This window comes from Haliotis cracherodii, unplaced genomic scaffold (assembly GCF_022045235.1).
Source record: "Haliotis cracherodii isolate W230 unplaced genomic scaffold, xgHalCrac1.p SCAF_6, whole genome shotgun sequence".
In the NCBI taxonomy this organism is placed as follows: Eukaryota; Metazoa; Mollusca; class Gastropoda; order Lepetellida; family Haliotidae; genus Haliotis; species Haliotis cracherodii.
The window spans coordinates 23661582-23681943 of record NW_027266319.1 but is presented as its reverse complement, the minus strand read 5'-3'; the positions used below and the strand labels follow the sequence as shown (position 1 = coordinate 23681943).

The 20362-nt window shown below is 40.1% G+C and overlaps 1 protein-coding gene across 1 annotated transcript; it reads left to right on the top strand.

Moving 5' to 3' along the window:
• Positions 1–56: 56 nt before the first annotated feature.
• LOC139444833 (pre-mRNA-splicing factor 18-like) lies at positions 57–16477 on the top strand. Its single transcript, XM_071225811.1, has 10 exons — positions 57–144; positions 1363–1461; positions 4349–4429; positions 5536–5649; positions 6734–6880; positions 8465–8533; positions 9148–9288; positions 11541–11612; positions 13498–13653; positions 15273–16477. The coding sequence occupies exons 1-10, from the start codon at positions 82–84 to the stop codon at positions 15354–15356; spliced, it is 1026 nt and encodes a 341-aa protein (XP_071081912.1). The 5' UTR covers positions 57–81; the 3' UTR covers positions 15357–16477.
• Positions 16478–20362: the final 3885 nt, after the last annotated feature.

Sequence of the window (20362 nt, the reverse complement as noted above, 5' to 3'; positions counted from 1 at the left end):
GTTGATATTTGACCCCTTGAACCAATCAGGGATGGTTTCATAAATGTCATATGGATAGATTTGTTTACGGTATGGTCAGCAATGGAATTCTTGAAAGCTGAAATTGAGAGAAAAAAGCGACAAATCGAGAACAGTAATGTCTTTGTAAGTGAAAATGAAACCGTCTTTAAAACTGTGATAAGAAGATAATTTCCCCACCTCAATATTCTTATTTTTATGTCACAATTTATAGGACTATTTTGATACGAATTATTATGCCACAGAATATTGTAAGAAATACGGAAAACAAGCCAGAGTGTATCGTGACTATAACCTCACAGCAATCAGTGCAGGAGATAAGAGCTGATTGAGCCACATTTACTAGCCGTAGACATTGTTGGCACCCTCTAAACCCTGTCGGTCAATGTAGTTGCCTGCAAGGTTGCCTTTTCTTTCAACCACTGGTTTTTAACTAATTTAAGATCTGTTCTTTTTGAGAATCTCACCCCAGTGTCTTTTGATATCAAATATATCTACACGAGTCGATAAAAGTCCAAACTCTGAGGCTTGGCTTATCTGTGCTTCTCTATTGTTTTGGTTGAGAATTGAATCGAACATGTGACATCAGTAGTATAGACAATGATGGTTTTACTGCAACCCCTCTGGAGCCAGATTTATACACCTATACTGCTACTACAGAGGGAATTTTTTTATGTGAAAATGATGATGTGATTCAAGGATCGTCATGAATCTAAACTAAATTGTAATGAAAATATTCTCTATTATTTCTCATACACATACCATTATTTTGAACAAAGTGATATTCAACATTTTTACTAATGTAAGCATTCGTTTAAATGTGATCCAACGACAGGAAACAATCTGTTTTTAATCTCCAACCAGTTCTTTGGTTTTTGCACGGAATAATTGATGCGCTTGTTGTCTCCCCTGTTCTATGAACTTTTTTTTTCTCGTCTTCGCTAATACCACTGGTCTTATGAGAATTGGAGCGAATCTCCTGCTTCATTGCGTTGTATTTGGTGAGTTCTGACAACACTAAACGAAACTCCTCCTCAGATATCTTACAATCAGCCAGTGCTGTTGAAATAGGTGTATTGTCTATACTACTGACATCACACTCGGAAATTATTTCATGCATGATTTTAACAGACACAGAGCAGTCAACATACTGTCCCTTTAATAACTGAGTCTTTATGTTATCCTTCATCGATTGTTTGATATATCAACAATGATGAACATGATCAATAAACATGATAAATTGTAATATGTTTCATTTCACGTGTTTGATATTGTCAGCACTGAATTTTCCAATCAATGACATCACCAGTGATCCTAGTGATAATAGGTACTCCTATTTTTCAGGCCCCCAACAAGAAGTATTTCAAGCGAGGGGACCTAGCTGCCCAGCAGACAGCTGAGTACTGGAAGAGAAACAAGGCTCAGGTTGAAGATGCAGAACAGGTAGGGAGGGCAAGCTGCAGAACACAGCTGGGACGCTGGGGGGTGGGAGCGTATGTTTCCATCTCCAATAATGCAGGTGCCATAGAGGCTATAATGTTAATATTTTCATGTTTTTGATTGCCCTTGTACGAAAAGCTGATTGTAATTGTGTGCATCACTGTATAATAGGTGACCCTGCAAGACAAAAGTTACAATAGTAAAAATCTATAAGAATGAAACAAAAAAAGTAAGAGTGAGTACTAGTTCACATGTTTATCCAAATACATTATTTTTACTTTATCCTGCTAACAAATTGCATTCCCTTCTGTTTGTTTGAAAACGTGATCCCTTTAAAAAAGAACTTGTTCCTGAACACCGTTGAAACTGTTCACCCAAATACATCCTGCCCTCACCATACCAGTCATCATACATGTCACGCTTCTTGTTGAGAAAACAGCAATGTCTACTGAAGAAATGAGTGGGGAGGATGCGCCAGACTTGGTGGTCCCATTCGCGATGAAATGCAGGAAAAGTATTAAATATATAAGACATTGATAACTTTTACTTAATCCTTCATTACACATTGCATTTTATCTGACAAGACAGGGAGAGCATACCTTCAGGGAATGTCCTCTAAACCTCGAGTGTGGGTAAGTGTAGTAACAGTAAAAGTATCAGGCGAGATACCTTGCACACCAACAGCTACAGCAACCCGCAGGTGGAGACTGGTGCAGGACCCACAAGTGCTGGGTGTACTCTTCAAGGATCTTACCTTAAGTAAATCACATGAGTCGTATTATGATCAAATAACATAAGTACAGCTGAGGGCTAAAGAGAGGTTAAAATGACCATACTTCCCAGCTGGAATGCGTTGGTTATATGCATCATGAATGTGTCCCCTCGGAAGATGAAAGGTTGAGATTCCTTGCAAACAGGTGACAGAGAAAGTGGAAGGGGTCCCAGTGTAGCATCCACTCCATCGGGGAAGGCTTGTCTGGCCTTGATGAGGCATTTGCTGGAACGTTCCTGCACCCTGGGGAGGGAGGGCACGGGTAGCCCTGTCGTCTATGGTGCCGCGATTCGCTGTTCAGAGTTGTGTCCCTTGGGCATGCCAGAAACCTAAGATTGTGGGTTCGAATCCCGGTTCGCCCCAATTATGTTTCTAGGTGCTCGTGGGTTTCACTGAAGTGGTAAATGTCTGAGACCTGCATCACTTCGGGCTTTCCTCCCACATATAACTGGAATACTGTTAAAAGTGGCGTTAAACCCATCTCACTCAATCACGCCTGCGCCCTGGAATGTGCCTGACCCTGACCTCTATGGTGATGAGTCGATGAGGTGAAACAGGGGAAAGATCTGGGCCAGCAGTGTGCCCAAATGAGCAGAACCCTGCTTCCGGATGTACCGCACAACTGTCGAGCTGTCGGTGGCAATCAGCAGTTCGTCGTGACGAAGGAAATGTCTCCAGTGTGGAATTACCAGTAAACAGCCTCTGTTTCCAGGTTGTTGATGTGCCACGTTTTTGGTTTGACTGTAGGCAGTAGGCGTGAAGATTTTAGATCCTCCTAATCTGGGCAGAAGTAGTGAAGCAGAACAATGAGGGTCGGAAGACCTGATGGATGAAGCCAGTGGTCGAGCATCACATACAGCCTCATACGACCTGTCAGGCAAAGGAGGATGGAGATGCACTGGGCGCCTCTCAGACACAGAGCGCCACTCAGTTGGGTAAGGCTTGTCCAACGCTGAACGCCTATTTTGCTCCGACTGCCTGTTGCGCTTCAAGCGCTAGTCGTGTTTGAAGCATCTGTCACGCATCAACCACCTGTCATGATGACCGGGTGTCAAATGCGGTATATCTGGAGAAACAGGTGGGAAGTTCTGTTTCGGGCAACTCAGTCACAGAGCGCCTATTTGCAGTTTCAGGCGCTTGTTGACTTTATAGTGAGGCAGGTGCCAGATGCTTCTGATGAACTGCAGAATGGCTTTTCTGTGAACACACTCTGTCAGAAGTGGCTTGGTGGGAAGAGGCATGGGCAGACATCCCCTGAGCCAGCACCTGGGAGTGGATAGTCTGTAGCATCTCTGATGGGAGGAGTCCCGAGGTCAGCGGAGCTTGCAGCACTCTGGCAACCATAGCAACAGCGCTCAATGATGCAGGAGGGGAGGTCCAAAATGGAGAAGAATCTGCCATCTTGGAACGGCATTACGGATGTCTTCTGAAACACCTAATCAACAAAGGTAGATATAAGTAGGGGTCAACAAGCGTCACACCTGGATAACAGCATACACCCAGGGCAGAACCCGTGTGGGTCCTTAGCCGACTTAGGCTTCAGGCACCCATGACAGCGAGGAATGTAATCTGCAGATAGCAATCAAAACATGTAGAAAGTAAGAATCACAATAACATGAAAAAATGTTAAACTGTACACAATACACAACAAAGTGTATGTTAAGACAGCATTTAGAACGAAGCAAGTTGAAAAATGGTGGGAAACACAGCATGTACTGCAAACACAGTTTATTAGACAACAAAGCACATAAACACGATAAATGGAACAGATGTATGTATGTCAGAATACCCAAGTGAATAAACAAAACCAATCTGTACTGAAAGGAAACAAAGGTTTAATCTGCACAACAAAAAGCAAAGGATAACGTTCACAGACGATGTTTACTCTTCGGTGAAAACAAGAAGATTGACATGTATGTTGTCTGGTGCTGTGAGTGCAGGATGTATTTGGGCAAGCAGTTTCAACTGCGTTCAAGAACAAGTTCTTTTCTCAAGGGATGACGTTTCCAGTCATGTTTTCAAACAAACAGAAGGGAATGCAATATGTGATGCAGGTTAAGTATTAGATATAAAGTATATCAGATTGATAATAATAATATTGATAATGTTGTTTTTCAGGCACAGAAGAGTCAAGAATCAGCGGATCAGAAGCTGGAAAAGAAGGAAGACAAGAAGTATGATCAACTGCCTAGGAAAGAAGTGAGAATGGTTTACATGCTGCAGTGTTTACATGGTTTAACTGAATGTCTTCTACTACCCACAGCTTTTATATGTATCTTTCAGCTTGTCAACCAGCTGTCAGATATGGAGCATACAAATGGGACTCAATGCCCGTAATGATGAGCATCAGACAGGTTAACAAGTACTGTCTTCTGATATCTTTTGGCATGATGCTACCAAGGGTGCAAACAACATCCCTTCTGCTTTACGACCAAGCACACTATCCTCTATAAATAAGTGTAATTATCAAGAGATTTGGACATGAACAGGGCAGATCCAGGGTGGGAGGGTTCAGGATGTTTGAAAAACCATAATATTATTATGGACCCCAAAAAAACAAACCAAATCTAGACTACTCATAATGTTACGTATAATGAAAAGTGAACCCATCCTGGATCCGCTTCTGATGATGTAGCAACTGAGATGTCTCCATGATATACCAAGGGTACCAAATACTGCTGTTATCATCCTTTGATCATTTGTGATGGCAAGAGACTGTAATTGCTGTATGACTGGCTGATGACACTATGTCAGTATGTGACCCTGTAGTAATTGTGTGACAAGCTGATGACACTGTGTGACCCTGAAGTAATTGTGTGACAAGCTGATGACACTGTGTGACAGTGTAGTAATTGTGTGACAAGCTGATGACACTGTGTGACCCTGAAGTAATTGTGTGACAAGCTGATGACACTGTGTGACCCTGTAGTAAGTGTGTGACAAGCTGATGACACTGTGTGACCCTGTAGTAATTGTGTGACAAGCTGATGACACTGTGTGACCCTGTAGTAATTGTGTGACAAGCTGATGACACTGTGTGACCCTGTAGTAAGTGTGTGACAAGCTGATGACACTGTGTGACCCTGTAGTAATTGTGTGACAAGCTGATGACACCACATGACCCTGTAGTAATTGTGTGACAAGCTGATGACACAACATGACCATGTAGTAATTGTGTGACAAGCTGATGACACCACATGACCCTGTAGTAATTGTGTGACAAGCTGATGACACCACATGACCCTGTAGTAATTGTGTGACAAGCTGATGACACCACGTCACCTGTATGACCATGTCTCTTCCAGGTGATCCGCCGACTGCGGGAGAGGAGTGAACCTATTCGACTGTTTGGAGAGTCCGACCTCGAAGCTTACATCCGTCTCAAGAAGTTGGAAACACAGGAACCAGACATCAGAAAGGTGCAATTGAAAATTGAAAATTCTTTTTGTGAACATTATAATGTGTAATTTTAATACACATACAGTCAAGTCCCGTTAATATGACAATGTTGGTTGCATATGATTATGTCGGATTAACAAGTTTGTCGGATAAACAAAATTAAGTAGTATCAACTTTCGTGATCGAAAAAGTCGGACAACTACATGATAGATAACGATACTAACACGTAATAAAAAAATGAAAAATGAAATATTCATATTGTTATGTTACATTGTTAGGGGAATATGTTTCTAATCATGCACTCTCTAAAACTTAACACAAAACAACGGTTACAGACTATATGACTTATTCAAAATACTTTAAAAAGCATAGTCTAATATAGAAGTCGTTACAGCACAGCTTAAGAAAGCTGCTTTCTTAGTGGCTATTGTTGACTTCCTGTAAGTCATTTCATTGGTCGGTCAAAGTTTGCGAAAGGTTGTTCTGACGTGACCTGTAATGGGATGTCCTCAGCAGTAGTGAGAAATTGTATCGGATCATAATGAGATTGAGGTAATATAAGCATGTGATTAATCCTGTTTTCTTTATTTAAAGCATTAATTGTTTATTGTTAAGCAAGTTTATCTCTACAGCCGTTGTAATATGCAGCTAGCAGCCAACATGTCTCGCATCAAAACACGGGCGGTGTACTCGCGGGCAGATGACCACGGAATACGCTGATCACTGTGTCGGATTAACGAGACAGATTAATGAGTGATTTCGGTAATTTTATGCAAATAAGGTGTGTCGGAGTCGGAGTCGGAGTTTGAAACTGTCGGATTAACGGGTCTAAATAGCACTGATTTAATCGGTTCCTATCATTAGTGTCGGATAAAGCCGATTGTCGGATTAACAAGTGTCGGATTAACAAGACTTGACGGTACTCAAGTTAATCAGGGTTTAAAAAGGGTATAATTTAAATTAAGATTGTGGTATTCATGAAATCATGATCACCATTTGATCACCCATGCTTATTGTAGCATTGGATTCCCTCAGAATCTGTGAATATTGGTGTTTATTTCTCAAGGAGTTAATCATGTTACTAACCATCGTCTTGTGTTGTAGGGTCAAGGATTTGACAATGACTTTAAGGCAGCTATGGATCAAGTGGACCAAGCATACCTAAATGAGATCATCAAGTCATCAGATGGATCCCCGTGTTCTAATGATGTGTTTATCAAAGACGACGGAACTACCGATGAAGATATACCAGTGAGATATCTGTTATCATGGTTAAAGATCCATAAAAGGGGTCCTGTGGTTGGGTTAGTGCAATGAGATATCTGTTATAGATCAGTGAAAGGATCATGTGGTAGGGTTAGTCCACTGAGATATCTGTTATAGATCAGTGAAAGGATCATGTGGTAGGGTTAGTCCACTGAGATATCTGTTATAGATCAGTGAAAGGATCCTGTGGTTGGGTTAATCCAATGAGATATCTGTTATAGATCAGTGAAAGGATCCTGTGGTTGGGTTAATCCAATGAGATATCTGTTATAGATCAGTGAAAGGATCCTGTGGTAGGGTTAATCCAATGAGATATCTGTTATAGATCAGTGAAAGGATCATGTGGTAGGGTTGGTCCAATGAGATATCTGTTATAGATCAGTGAGAGGATCCTGTGGTAGGGTTGGTCCAATGAGATATCTGTTATAGATCAGTGAGAGGATCCTGTGGTAGGGTTGGTCCAATGAGATATCTGTTATAGATCAGTGAGAGGATCCTGTGGTAGGGTTGGTCCAATGAGATATCTGTTATAGATCAGTGAAAGGATCATGTGGTAGGGTTAATCCAATGAGATATCTGTTATAGATCAGTGAAAGGATCATGTGGTAGGGATAGTCCAATGAGATATCTGTTATAGATCAGTGAAAGGATCCTGTGGTAGGGATAGTCCAATGGGATGTCTGTTATAGATCAGTGAAAGGATCCTGTGGTAGGGATAGTCCAATGAGATATCTGTTATAGATCAGTGAAAGGATCCTGTGTTTGGGTTAATCCAATGAGATGTCTGTTATAGATCAGTGAAAGGATCCTGTGGTAGGGATAGTCCAATGGGATATCTGTTATAGATCAGTGAAAGGATCCTGTGGTAGGGTTGGTCCAATGAGATATCTGTTATAGATCAGTGAAAGGATCCTGTGGTTGGGTTAATTCAATGAGATATCTGTTATAGATCAGTGAGAGGATCCTGTGGTAGGGTTGGTCCAATGAGATATCTGTTATAGATCAGTGAGAGGATCCTGTGGTAGGGTTGGTCCAATGAGATATCTGTTATAGATCAGTGAAAGGATCCTGTGGTAGGGTTAGTTCAATGAGATATCAAAAACTTTTGAAATTGTCTATTTTTAGTTGAAAATGGAAAAAGTAATTCTGCATGATTTGTTAAAGTAAGACGGGGCTGTCTTCTAATGTCAGAAGTTCGTAAACTTGAGACACTGCACACAGTAAATTATTTTTATGTTACCTAATCCGTGCACCACTGCATTGATCTTTCGAAATGTTCATTAACACAGACAATAAGTGCGCTTATAGGAGTTCCATTGCAATCAGAAAACTATCTATTGAGAAAACGGCGTAGCAAATCTCAATGTAGTTGATAAATTTTGTCTACTGATGTGTAGTAGTTAAATTCAGTTGCCACAACTTGATTTTTCAAGGTAGTCATTTGGCGACCTCTGAATGTTTTAGAGTAGACAAACTGAATTTTAAGTCACATTGTCGACTCCATTAGTCACAACTTTGAGGCATAGGCTACTGAACAATACTGATGTTCTTCTTGAACTGTTTCTCCAGAAAATGCGCGAGGAGCTTGGAAAGGGCGATAAGGACAACGACCAGCTGATTATGTTGAGGTTTTTCAAGGTATGATGCAACAGTGTTGACACAACACGTTGGAGTATGGCCCCAAGTGGTCATTGATATGTGTGTTTCCACAGAAACGTGACCAAAGTACCTTCACTATTGCTGTATGCAAAGCTGTGCACTTGCTGAAAATAAATATAGGAATGTACTTAAGCAGACCACTGCATGAAGATCTGGGATAGAATAGGGCTTAAGCAACCCATGTTTGCCATAAAAGGCAGCTATGCTTGTGGTATGAGGCGACTAACAGGACCAGGTGGTCAGACTCGCTGACTTGGTTGATGCATGTCATCGATCCCAATTGCTCATGAAATTAATCACTGGATTGTCTGGTCCAGACTCGATTATTTACAGACCGCCGTCATATAGCTGGAATATTGCTGAGTGCGGCGTTAAACAACAAACCAACCAACCAAATCATACTGACAGAGTTCTTGATCACTTTGAATGAGTGCAAATAAAGTATTTACTGCTATTTTTAATGTCATTTACAAAAATATCTTAAAGACGAAGAAGTTTCAGATGAAAGATTTATGCACAACAGGAGATTGAAGCACTTCGTGTCTTTTCTAATGGAAGTGAGTCATGTGTTGCCATGGTTACAACTGTTCCAGTACATCATGAAGATGTGGGGTTGCATGTTGAACAACCGACCGGAGGACGATAAACGGATGACCCGAGGGAAGCTGGACAGTGCCCAGCACACCCAGACTGTCGGATATCTCAAACCTCTCTTTAGGAAACTGAAAAATAAAGTAAGTAATCTTAGGTTTATTACACACACACCCACGGTTGTCTGAAACCTCTCTTTTGAAGTCTGAAAAATGATTCATGTAAACTTTTGCCAAACACACACAGACACTGTCCGAAAAGAGTGCACCCATGGCCCATTCACCACCCCATTAAGCTCCACAGAATTGCTGACCCGTGAAGATACGGGGTAGAATAGATCTTCAGCAACCCATACTTGCCGTAAAACGCAACTATGTTTGTTGTAAAAGGCGACTAACGGGATCGGGTGATCAGGCTCGCTGACTTGTTTGATGCATCTCATCGATCCCACATTGTGAGGATAGATGCTCATGATATCAATCACTGGATTGTCTGGTCCAGACTCGATTAATTACAGACTGCCGTCATATAGCTGGAATATTGCTGAGCGTGGCGTTAACCAAAAAAACCCACCAAACAAACCACAGAGTTGCTTCCCTTAGTCAAGCCAGAATCCTGTAATCGTGGGGTTTGAATTCCAGATTTGTCATGACAATAAATCTGTATTTGTCCCGCCATACCCATGCTCTTGTGTATGAATGAGCTGTAAATACTCCATTAAGCCCAGTCTTAAGGGGGCAAAGCTATTTCCTAGGGTGACACTCTGCCCTTTGGTCTGTGAGGAACATTCCCATGTTCATTAGCGCCAATGGTAAGTGCTAAGGTAGTAGTATCTTCAGTACTTAAAAACTGACTTATGACAGTTAACTAAGAACAACTAAGGGGGCTGTTGATGACCAAGGTACCAATGTGCTACTTTGTTGATCCAGCATCCTGTTCCACAAAGCTATCTTAGCGGTAGAAACTAACAGTTTTAGTCCACTAGAGCATCTAAGGGGGCTTGTGAGGACCAAGGTACCAGTGTGCGATATTGCTGATCCAGGGTCTTGGCCCACAAAGTCATCATGATCTTAGCGCTAAGGCCATCATAATCCCAATACTTAAAGATGACTTATGACAATAAACTTAGAACATCTTGTGTGATGTGGCCTTGTGGTAACCAAAGTTCCAGTGTGTGATAACTTCACATGTAACTAGCCGCTGATTTGTATTGTTTTACAGGGCACATTGAAATAGCTGTGATAGAAATATAGTTTATTATCCCCCGCCCAACAAAGTTAGCGGGGGATATAGAAACGGGCTCCGTCCGTCCGTCCGTCTGTACTTCCGCCGTCCATACTTCTGTCGGTCCGTCTATCACATTTCGTTTCCGGAGCATAACTCAGAAACCGTTCAATATTTTTTCATGAAACTTTGCAGGTCAGTCAAGTACATGCTGAACTGGTGCCTTTTGTTATTTAGATATTTTCGAAAATTTGTATTTCTGATGTTTCCATGTTCAACAAGATGGACTTAGGTTTTGAGAGGGTAGGGTTCGTTTCAGGAGCAGAACTCATAAACCGTTCAATATTTTTTCAAGGAACTTTGCATGTCTGACAGGTGCATGCTGAACTGGTGCCCTTTGCTATTAAGAAATTTTAGAAATTTTTATTTTTTACGTTTCCATGGCAACAACTCTTCTTTTTTTCACAATTTCCATGAGAAGTTCCACCTCAGATGAAAAAGGTTAGGGTTTGTATAGATTTAATACATATGTCATACATTCTGCAACAGGGGCGGGGGATATAGCCACGTTAGTGGCAAACTCTTGTTCTCTTTGGAATTTAGAAGTGCCAACAAGAACACTTTTGATCCATCGTCAAACTGTGCATACTGTGCATTGAGCGTGTTTTTGTATTTATTCAGATTACTTTTGCCAAGAACATTTATGACTAGCTTTGTATAATATACTTTGGCTTCGTATAATATACATTGGCTTCGTATGATCATGTCGGCTTTGTATAATGTACTTTGGCTATGTATAATATACATTGGCTTCATATAATTATATGTTGGCTTCGTATAATATGCTTTGGTTTGCGTAATTGTACGTTGGCTTTGTATAATATATTTTTGCTTCATATAATATACTTTGGCTTTGTATAATTATATGTTGCTTTGTATAATGTACTTTGGCTTCGTATAATATACCTAATCAAAAGAATTTCTAGGTGTGTCTGTCAGTACCCAGGAACTTATTTTAGCCATGACATTGGCATTCTAATACAAGGAATTTGAATGCATGAAACAACATGTACTCACTCGATGACTATAACATGTCGATGGATCTAATGTTCATGCAATGGTAATGTGCTGTTCAGCATAATGTTGATATGTGTATTTTTGTTTTTGCCAGAATGTGGATGAGGATATCATGGACAGCATGGTGCTGATTGTACAGAGGCTGATGGACAAAGATTATCTCGGGGTAAGAGTAATGTTTTTTATGTGGTGAGAGAACCTCAGGTTGCTGCTTGAAACTTTTTTTTGAAGACTTTCACTAGTCCTTAGAGTTTACAGCTTGTCCTGCTTGAATGAGAGGAAAATGGTTACAATGTTTACATTTTCTGTCAGTTTTATTATCCCCCACCACGATGTGGAAGGGGGACATAGGAATGGGTGCTGTCCGTCCGTCCTTCTATCTGTCCGTCCCATTTCGTTTCCGGAGCAGATCTTGAAAACCGTATCATATTTCTTCACCAAATTTGGCACATAGATAGGTCTAGTGGTGAACTAGTGGTGATAGTTTGGAATATTAAAAAAACCAAAACGAGTTTCCATGGCAACGACTTTGACTTAGACTGAAAATGGCGGTAGTCCTTGTTTCTTAGCCAAATTTAAGCATTGAGAACAGTTTCAGAATTATAGCCCCCAAGTGCTACAATCATCCATTACATACATACATACATACATACATACATACATACATACATACATACATACATACATCATTAGATGTTTACTTGTCCTCAGAATAAGTTATTAGTCTCGGGCTTGTGGACTAGAGTTACTTTCGAAAGCCTCTATTATTATTGTTTCTAACTATAGTGGCATCAAATCTTTCTCCCACCTCTTAAACCCTGTTGAGATTCTGAATAGGTCCACACGATCTTTGGCTTGTCATAGGAGTTAGTTTGGTTTGATGTCACTGCAGTGGACACCAGAAATGAGCTTCACACAATGTACCCATGTTGTGATCAAACCCGGGTCTACAGCGTGACAAGTGTACGCTTCAACCACTAGGCTACCTCACCGCCCCGCTTGTCATAGGAGACGATTACAATGGGCACTCTGTGTTCATGGTGCTCAAGAGCCAGAACTGTTTATGTGTCTTCATGTCCTGTACTTGTGGATCACTGGTCACTGCTCGGGGTGGTGGGGTAGCCTAGTGGTTAAAGCATTTGCTCGCCACGCCGAAGACCCAGGTTTGATTCCCGACATGGGTACAATGTGAGAAGCCTACTTCTGGTGTCCCCCGCCGTGATTTTGCTGGAATATTGCTAAAAGCGGCGTAAAACCAAACTCACTCACTCACTCTGCCTGGCCATGCAGGCCACTGTGATATTGCCTAAGTATTGTTGACGGAGGCGTAAAACAACATAAACACTTATGTACACTACACTTCTGGCGTGTGAAGGGTTGAACAGCCAGGGTGGCATCTTGTGTATGCGGCAATTCAATTCCCATAACTCTGTGTAGAAATTAAATTCAGCCTGTTTTTGCATATTTTATCCCGTTTTTGCATATTTCATCCCATTTTTTTATCAAAGAAGTGTTAACTTACATGAAGAAAGATGTAAATAATAACATACATTCATTGTGTTTGTATTATTGTACTTTTGGAAAATAATTAACAGTAATCTTGACTTAGAAAAGGGAAAAATGTATAAAAAATCATGCAAAAAAGTAGGGTAATTTCATCTGGTAAATACAAACTTCATATGTTGAATTTTGTTATAAAACATATATCATTAGAATGCTTAAGGAACAGTTATAAAATGTTTCTATAGACTATTTTCTCCAATTTCCATGTGGAATACGGTGGCCAAAAAAGATCAAAAGTAGAAAAAATGTGTTGGAAATGGTAGGGAAGCTGTTTGCGTGCATTCAAGGGAGGTAACCAGGTGCAGCTTATTTACCATCAGCTGTTGAAATCAGTGGATCTCTCTTTTTTTCTTCAAGAAAGAGTCAAATATTTTCATCACATTTACTCTCTTAATTGTCACGCCTGAAATAACTAGCCAACATTGGAGCAGCCGTGTGATATATATGAAGTACTGTTGAATCCAACTCACTCTCTTCTTCCCCTGCAGGCCAATGACTCATACCTAGAGATGGCAATAGGAAATGCACCTTGGCCTATCGGAGTCACTATGGTCGGTATCCACGCCCGTACTGGTCGAGAGAAAATCTCGTCAAGATACGTGGCCCATGTGCTGAATGATGAAACACAGAGGAAATATATACAGGTAGGATATTTCTTTTAAGCAAACTTAAGCAACTGTAATTATTGATTTGTCTGTAAGTGGGATATTGCAACTGTGACGATGGGTAACTTTTGTATTTCATCTTCTTTATACTTTTTACGCAATTTTTTGGTACAGATGCTTACACCTAATCAAGCTGATCAATAACTGGGTAGGACATGGTTATAATAGCTAATAATAGCATTGTGACTGGACATAGTTATTTTGCACTGTTTCAAGGGAAGTAACTCATGTGACCCCGACCATGTGGACAGGAACGGTTACAGCCAGTCTCAAGAAAAATAATGTTCCACAGATACTTGTTTATACAAAATTCATCTGCTTAACTGATGACGACAATGTGACAGATTGAAGATTGAATCTGGATAGAACGGAAATAATAAATCTTTGGCATTTGCATTTTTATGACTTGGTTTACGGACCCTAAATTTCATAAATATATGTAAAATTATGAGGACAGTAATTTTTACAGATTTAACTAAAAACAAATAATGGTGTAACAAGCTTGGGTCCCAATTCAAGGCCCGTAACATTAATGGTATAGCGGGGAGTATTATGTAAAAATAATTGTGGTCCTTGCTTTACTGGTTCTGGAATAATTTGCTTCAATAGTTGTCATGTATTCTATTTGTTTTTATACCACAAACTATATCACTTATTTAAATATTGTTTTGCAGTTTTATCTATTTTGACTACTGATCTTGTGTTTTGAAAATGAATCTGTAAATACAAGGCCTTATAGGGCCAGGACGTCAATGGTCCTGGGTGTATGAAGCAATGTATGAAACAATGTCCGAGTGTGGCTTTACACTTCTAGTTCATGCACGATTCAGTTCTCATTAGATTACAATATACTTGCCTCTGTTGTATAAAGCAAGAAACAAGGCAGGGGTATTCCCCGGAAATAAGGGTTTATTGGCTTAATGAGCTCATGGCTAATGAGCCTACTACCACATTGTGGTCATTGGAGCCGAAACCTCTCTCACGGAATACAGTGAGCAGAGCTTAGGGAGCTGGAGGGTTATCAGCTATTGTTTGTAAACAATGATCAGAATGGTCAACTTCCTGGCGCTTTAAACATGTTGAACTTTATACAAGTAATTACTCTTGGTGAGGTCAATATATGAGACAAGTACACAAGGACCTGACCCCTGAGGTAGCCTTACCAGGCCAAGGTCTAGTCAGACCAACAAAAAGGTCGGGTCCTAGGGTAACTGTTTTCACATATTGACCTCGTGAGGAGTAATCATTTGGTTGTTATGCCAAAATTCTCTTTTAAGATTAAGAAGCCTTTAAACTGTCCCCTGTTTCATTTTCAGTAACCTATTTGTTTTCTGTAAAATTTTAGTACCAGCCGCCATCTTGTTTTCTAGCAGACGAGTCAATATTCATCACATGACAGGTCAATACTGATCATGTGACGAGTTATTATTCGAGGCCAGTGTCAGTCACATGATTTGGGGTCTTCAATGAAATGTATTGTTTCGTCACGTGGTATGGAATGCATGGTTCTTGAAGAGCTATGTCAATATATTGTTATTGTTTTTTTTTTGTTTTTTTTTTTGTTTTTTTAAATTTATAAACTATTTCTTTGTTTTCAGGGTTTGAAGAGGCTGATGACACAGTGTCAGAAAATATTTCCCACAGATCCATCACGAAGTTTCAACTACAAGTGCCCTGTCTGAGCTCATTCCAAATAAGAGAATAAGATGCACATGTTACAAAGGCCAGATTACAGTGAGGATATGTATCACGGATCAGTGGCAGGTGTGGGTTGTATTTGAAGCTAATGAAATATGTGAGATAGTCTGCCAACTTAGACATTTGTGTGATGAACATATTTATGGAACTCACCAGGGTGGAAAAGAAGAGATGGAAATGTTGCCATGGCAACATGATATACATATACATCATCTTTTGTATCATTAAGGAAATATTTCCATTCAAACATCCTTTTATTTCTTAGGAGGTGCAAGGTTGTAGTCTCATTATCAATAAAAACACTGAAATTATTAGTCCATCACTTGGAATTCGTGCAATATAGAGTCTTGTCTAAACTGGCTGAATTTTACAGTTTAAAGTCACCATTTACTTAATGATTTCTGAAATGGGAATTCTGGGTTAGAATAGGTCCTGTCTATGCCGGTGGTATGAGGCGAGTTAATGGATCGGGTGGTCAGACTCAGTGACTTGGTTAACTTGTGTGTCATCGTACCCTGACGACATGCTTCTTTGCTCATAATGTCAACCTCAGGGTTATCTGGCTAAAGTTATTTACAGGTTGCCGTCAAATACCATGAGCTGTTTTATTACTGAGAGTTGTGCTGAGCAGCAAACAAATTAACTTTAATGCTTTATGTAACAAGAAATACCAATCTGTTCAGTCATTGAAATCCCTTTAGCAACTTATTTTGGTTTACCACTTAAGCACATCTGATGTGCACAATTTGGTAGATTGTTTTGTACATCAATTTATGTGCCGATATTGATGATCCTGAAAACAGAACTTGAACACACGTCTCACAATGAATTTGTGAACGGAGTAATGTACTCATATCATATAATGGTACTCCTCGTTTTTGAGAGTGGTGACTATTGACCCATGAATGCAGTCCCTGCTTGAAGCTTGCCAACAGTAACAGCGTGTATTCCAGAGTAAACCATTAGTTACAAGTGAGTTCAGTTTAGAAGGATTCCACTTTTTGCAGGTCCCTCTCTAGACATGACCATTATCTGGTACTCTTGATTCTTTTAGAAATATTTTGTATCTTGTTTTAGTATGTAAAATCCATTTTGTTCTTACAGCCCTGCCATACGTGTGTATTTGTATTGTAACCCTTGTTGATCTTTTAATTTTCATTTTCATCGGGGTCCAGACAGGGGAAGCAGGTGTGTGCACCCCCCTTCAGAAACATACTCATCATGCTGACACATAAAACATATGAATAAGTCATTTGATGACATGTTGTTGTTTTTAAAAAAACAACATCATTATTTGACTGCTGTTTTGTTTACAAATGCGAACTAGATTCTTTAATGAATGAATTATGTGCATTCATCAAGCATTTATTATATTTTATATCAGCGCCCCCTCTTTTCCCAAACATAATTACCTTCCACTCCTGTGACAAGGAGCAACCGCTTGAATGAATACAAAATATCATTATCATGAGGCTGAGATGTAAGGGTTTACTTCTTTGACGAGGATTCTAGAATCACAAAAATGGAATATTATGTGATTTCCCCAGTCACTTTGGAGGATGGTCGCTATTCCTCTGCAATAGACAAACATTGTTTTTAAATTATGATTCTTGTATGTCTGTAAATAAACTTGCCCAGTACTCAGCTCAGTTGTTACAGAGTTATTTATTTATTTATTCTTAAGGAAACAGGTATCAGATGTGGGGAAATAATATTCCTAACCTGCATGAAACATTCAACATCATTGAATACACTGGTGAATGGAGTGAAGAAAAGAAGACAGTGGTTTCTCCAGTTGTTATTCATTCGTGACCAACTCGTGTTATTCCGGGACAAGCCGAATAGCGACTCGTGCCCCTCTGGTGGCCATTTTTGCGACCGGGTTCCGTCTTTGCGCAAACGGGCATACCTAAAACAATTGTCAACTCTTTGCGTAATGGTTCACATATATTTCCCTATATATTGTATATATTTCAGATGCAAGTTACAGCACATCGGGAGATGCGGAATTATACAGTATGATTGAACACATTTAACTGTGTCTTGGGTATATTTTAAGATGCAAGACATATATAAAATCAAAAATTATTTCCGAGGGATTCTTTGACGACGAACTTGAAATCATACGCGCATTCTGATTGGTTTGTCGTATTTTCGCACATAACATTCATCGATAGGGGGACGAGTCTTCTTGCAGGTTACGGAAAGGGGCGAGTGGTGACGAATGGTTGTTATTGTGACCAGCCTCTTCGCATGCCCCTACAAGCCGTATGTACCTACAAACAATGTGTCTGGCCAACGGGCACACTCCGGCGCAGTGGTGACTCAGCATAACACCACTGCCACAGGCTAATTTGCATATCACGTGACCGGACTTTTCTCTTGTTCAGAAATCAGTATAGAACAGACTAAAGCAAGTATTGGGGGCGATTTACATTTTGTTTTGCATAATTATATAGATATGTCCCTACAACCGCGACAGTGAGTTGCATGACAATATATATTTATACATCAAAGTGACCGTATCGCTAGCTCTCCGTTGGGCTTCGATGACAGCACGTGGAGCCGTACAACCAATATAAACAAAGGATAACTACGCAAAAGCAAGTAGATTTTCACGTTTTATGATACTTTCCAAATGAACCGTAACCATTTTTTGACATTTGTTTATCACAATGTGAAAGCTTGTCAAAAATGAAACGGATGAAAAGCATATGCAATATCTTGAATGGATTGTGAAAGATGTGACGAATCGTCACATGGCGGTGGCCTGTGGCACAGGTACTATGCTGGCTGGCTGCCGGCCGCATGGAACTCTGGGTAGGAGAGCGGCCAACAGGAAGTCCACTGACCTCCATACACAGACACTGGCCTACAATCACAAAAAAACACGAACAGTATCACTCACTAACAGTGCAGTGACCAACGACTCAGTCTCTGACCAGTGACAGTCACAAACAGCAGTTGCAAATAAACACCATTCTCAGGCCAACATCTCCGGTGGCCCATACCCGCCAATGGTGAGATCATTTTTCACTTTATGCCTCTATATTTTATCTGGCGGCCGCCAGTTACTTCCACTGGTGGGAACATTTTCTATATTTTATCCCCTACAGCTGACAGCTCTGTCCCTGTATGGGTTTCCATAAAACTCACTTCACCCAAGTTACAAGTAGACTCTGGACTGTTCATCAAGTCACGCTTACACATGATGGTATGATGGTTTCTGAATGATCACAGCCTCTTCTATTAGTATAGAAAGTGTTCCTTAAATTTGAAAAGAATCCATGAAGTAGTTCTTAAGTTATAGGTTGTACAAATGTTATTGTTTAAAAAAAACAACATTTCTAAGTTGAAAACGTAAAAAGTAATATTTTCTCAGAAAATCCATAGATCAACACCAAACTTTGCACTGCACGTATTCTATTAGTATGAGAACTGTTCAATTAATTTGAAAAGAATTCATGCAGTAGTGTTCAAGTTGTTGGTCGCAAAAATGTATTAAAAAAAAGGTAAGTCAAAATATGAAAAATCGCTGTATTTTTTCAGAAAATCCAAATTTTGAAGCAAACTTCCCACTGCACTCCTCATATTGGTATAGAAAGTTTTCAACATGTTTGAAAAGAATCCATTTGTTAGTTTTGAAGTTATAGGTCGCAAAAAAATGCCCCGGCGGAATTCCTTGGTGTATTGAGAATACTACACTCATTTTGGTTAGATACCATTTTTACGAAACGAGTGGACGTTCTATGGTATCTGACCGAGCGAAAGCATACGCATAAACAACATGCGCCTGCAGTTGTGTTTGCAAACATAACAGCACCGACGCTCAAGATCCTTTCGGAAGAATTTCTTCAAGTTATGGTAATGCAAGCGCCATTTTGTTAGTTCGCAGGACAGCTATAAAATTTGGAAAGTCACATTAGCGCCGCGCTTTGAGTATCAGACCAACAGTCGGTCACTCGCACTGCCGGGGTCCCATCTGTGCATTCAAAATGGTTCAGTTACCTTGATCTATCAGCTGAGTGTATATCATCATTAAATCAGGCACACTTACTTCTACAGAGTTTTCGAATGATTTGTATCGGAAATGTTCACTTTGAGTGATTTGGTCGTGCAGTCATGAACTAACAACTCCCGAAACAGTGCCACAAAATACGTTTCGGAGGGGAAGCTGATGGCTCAACCGGATCATCCCAAGTGCGTCTAGATTTCTGTCCAGATAGTTTAAACTGACTTCATTTCACCACGCTTATTCTTTTACGTTAAATCAAATTGGAATTTGCGAAAGTGGTCGGGTGCGTCACGCTCATCTATTGAACGGTAGATCTAGTCGTACATTGTAAATGGACATAGCTCGATCGTATAATATCTGTAGGAGCTCAATGTATAAATTATAAAGCAAGCAAACCGAATTTGATGCATGTGACTATCTTGTTTGGTTTAATAAAGTGTTTGTTAATATTTCTCGCTCTCATGAGATTGCTTCAGTTCTGCCTTGTAGTTGTAAAATGAATGACGTCTCGCGATATTTTATGAATGAAAAAAGTAGTCCCGGTGTGACAGAGGTCACGGTTATCCAATCAAAACGAATAAAACAAGGTCAACCTTGTACGACACACGTGTGACGTACGGATTTAGTATCTTAACACCTGTATCTTTACAACGTGGGCAATAAAACTATACACCCCCGCCTCTCAGGTCGGGTTTTTTAAATTAATAGGAAATGGCCTTAAGATTTTTCCATACTTTATAAAATTGAACAGAATTACGCAAAAATGGATAAAGCTATACTTAGGTTTTGGAGTTGCACATGAAACAGTTTGATTCATTTTTGGGGTCAGCTTGAGTACTACCAGTGGCGTCAGCAGCTTTGATGACATTTAGCTGGGCCCTGTCTCTCATATCGCTATGTGATGACGCGCATATGGAGACGGGAACCAGTTTAGCCTATGATAGCAACACAAAATGGCCGCTCGGAAAAGTGACG

Excerpts from the sequence above, each read along its gene's own strand:
- LOC139444833 (XM_071225811.1), top strand. The coding sequence starts at position 82 with ATGGAATTCTTGAAAGCTGAAATTGAGAGAAAAAAGCGACAAATCGAG. Across the intron at positions 145-1,362 it reads TCGAGAACAGTAATGTCTTT|GCCCCCAACAAGAAGTATTT; the intron begins GTAAGTGAAAAT and ends CCTATTTTTCAG. Across the intron at positions 9,289-11,540 it reads TTAGGAAACTGAAAAATAAA|AATGTGGATGAGGATATCAT; the intron begins GTAAGTAATCTT and ends TGTTTTTGCCAG.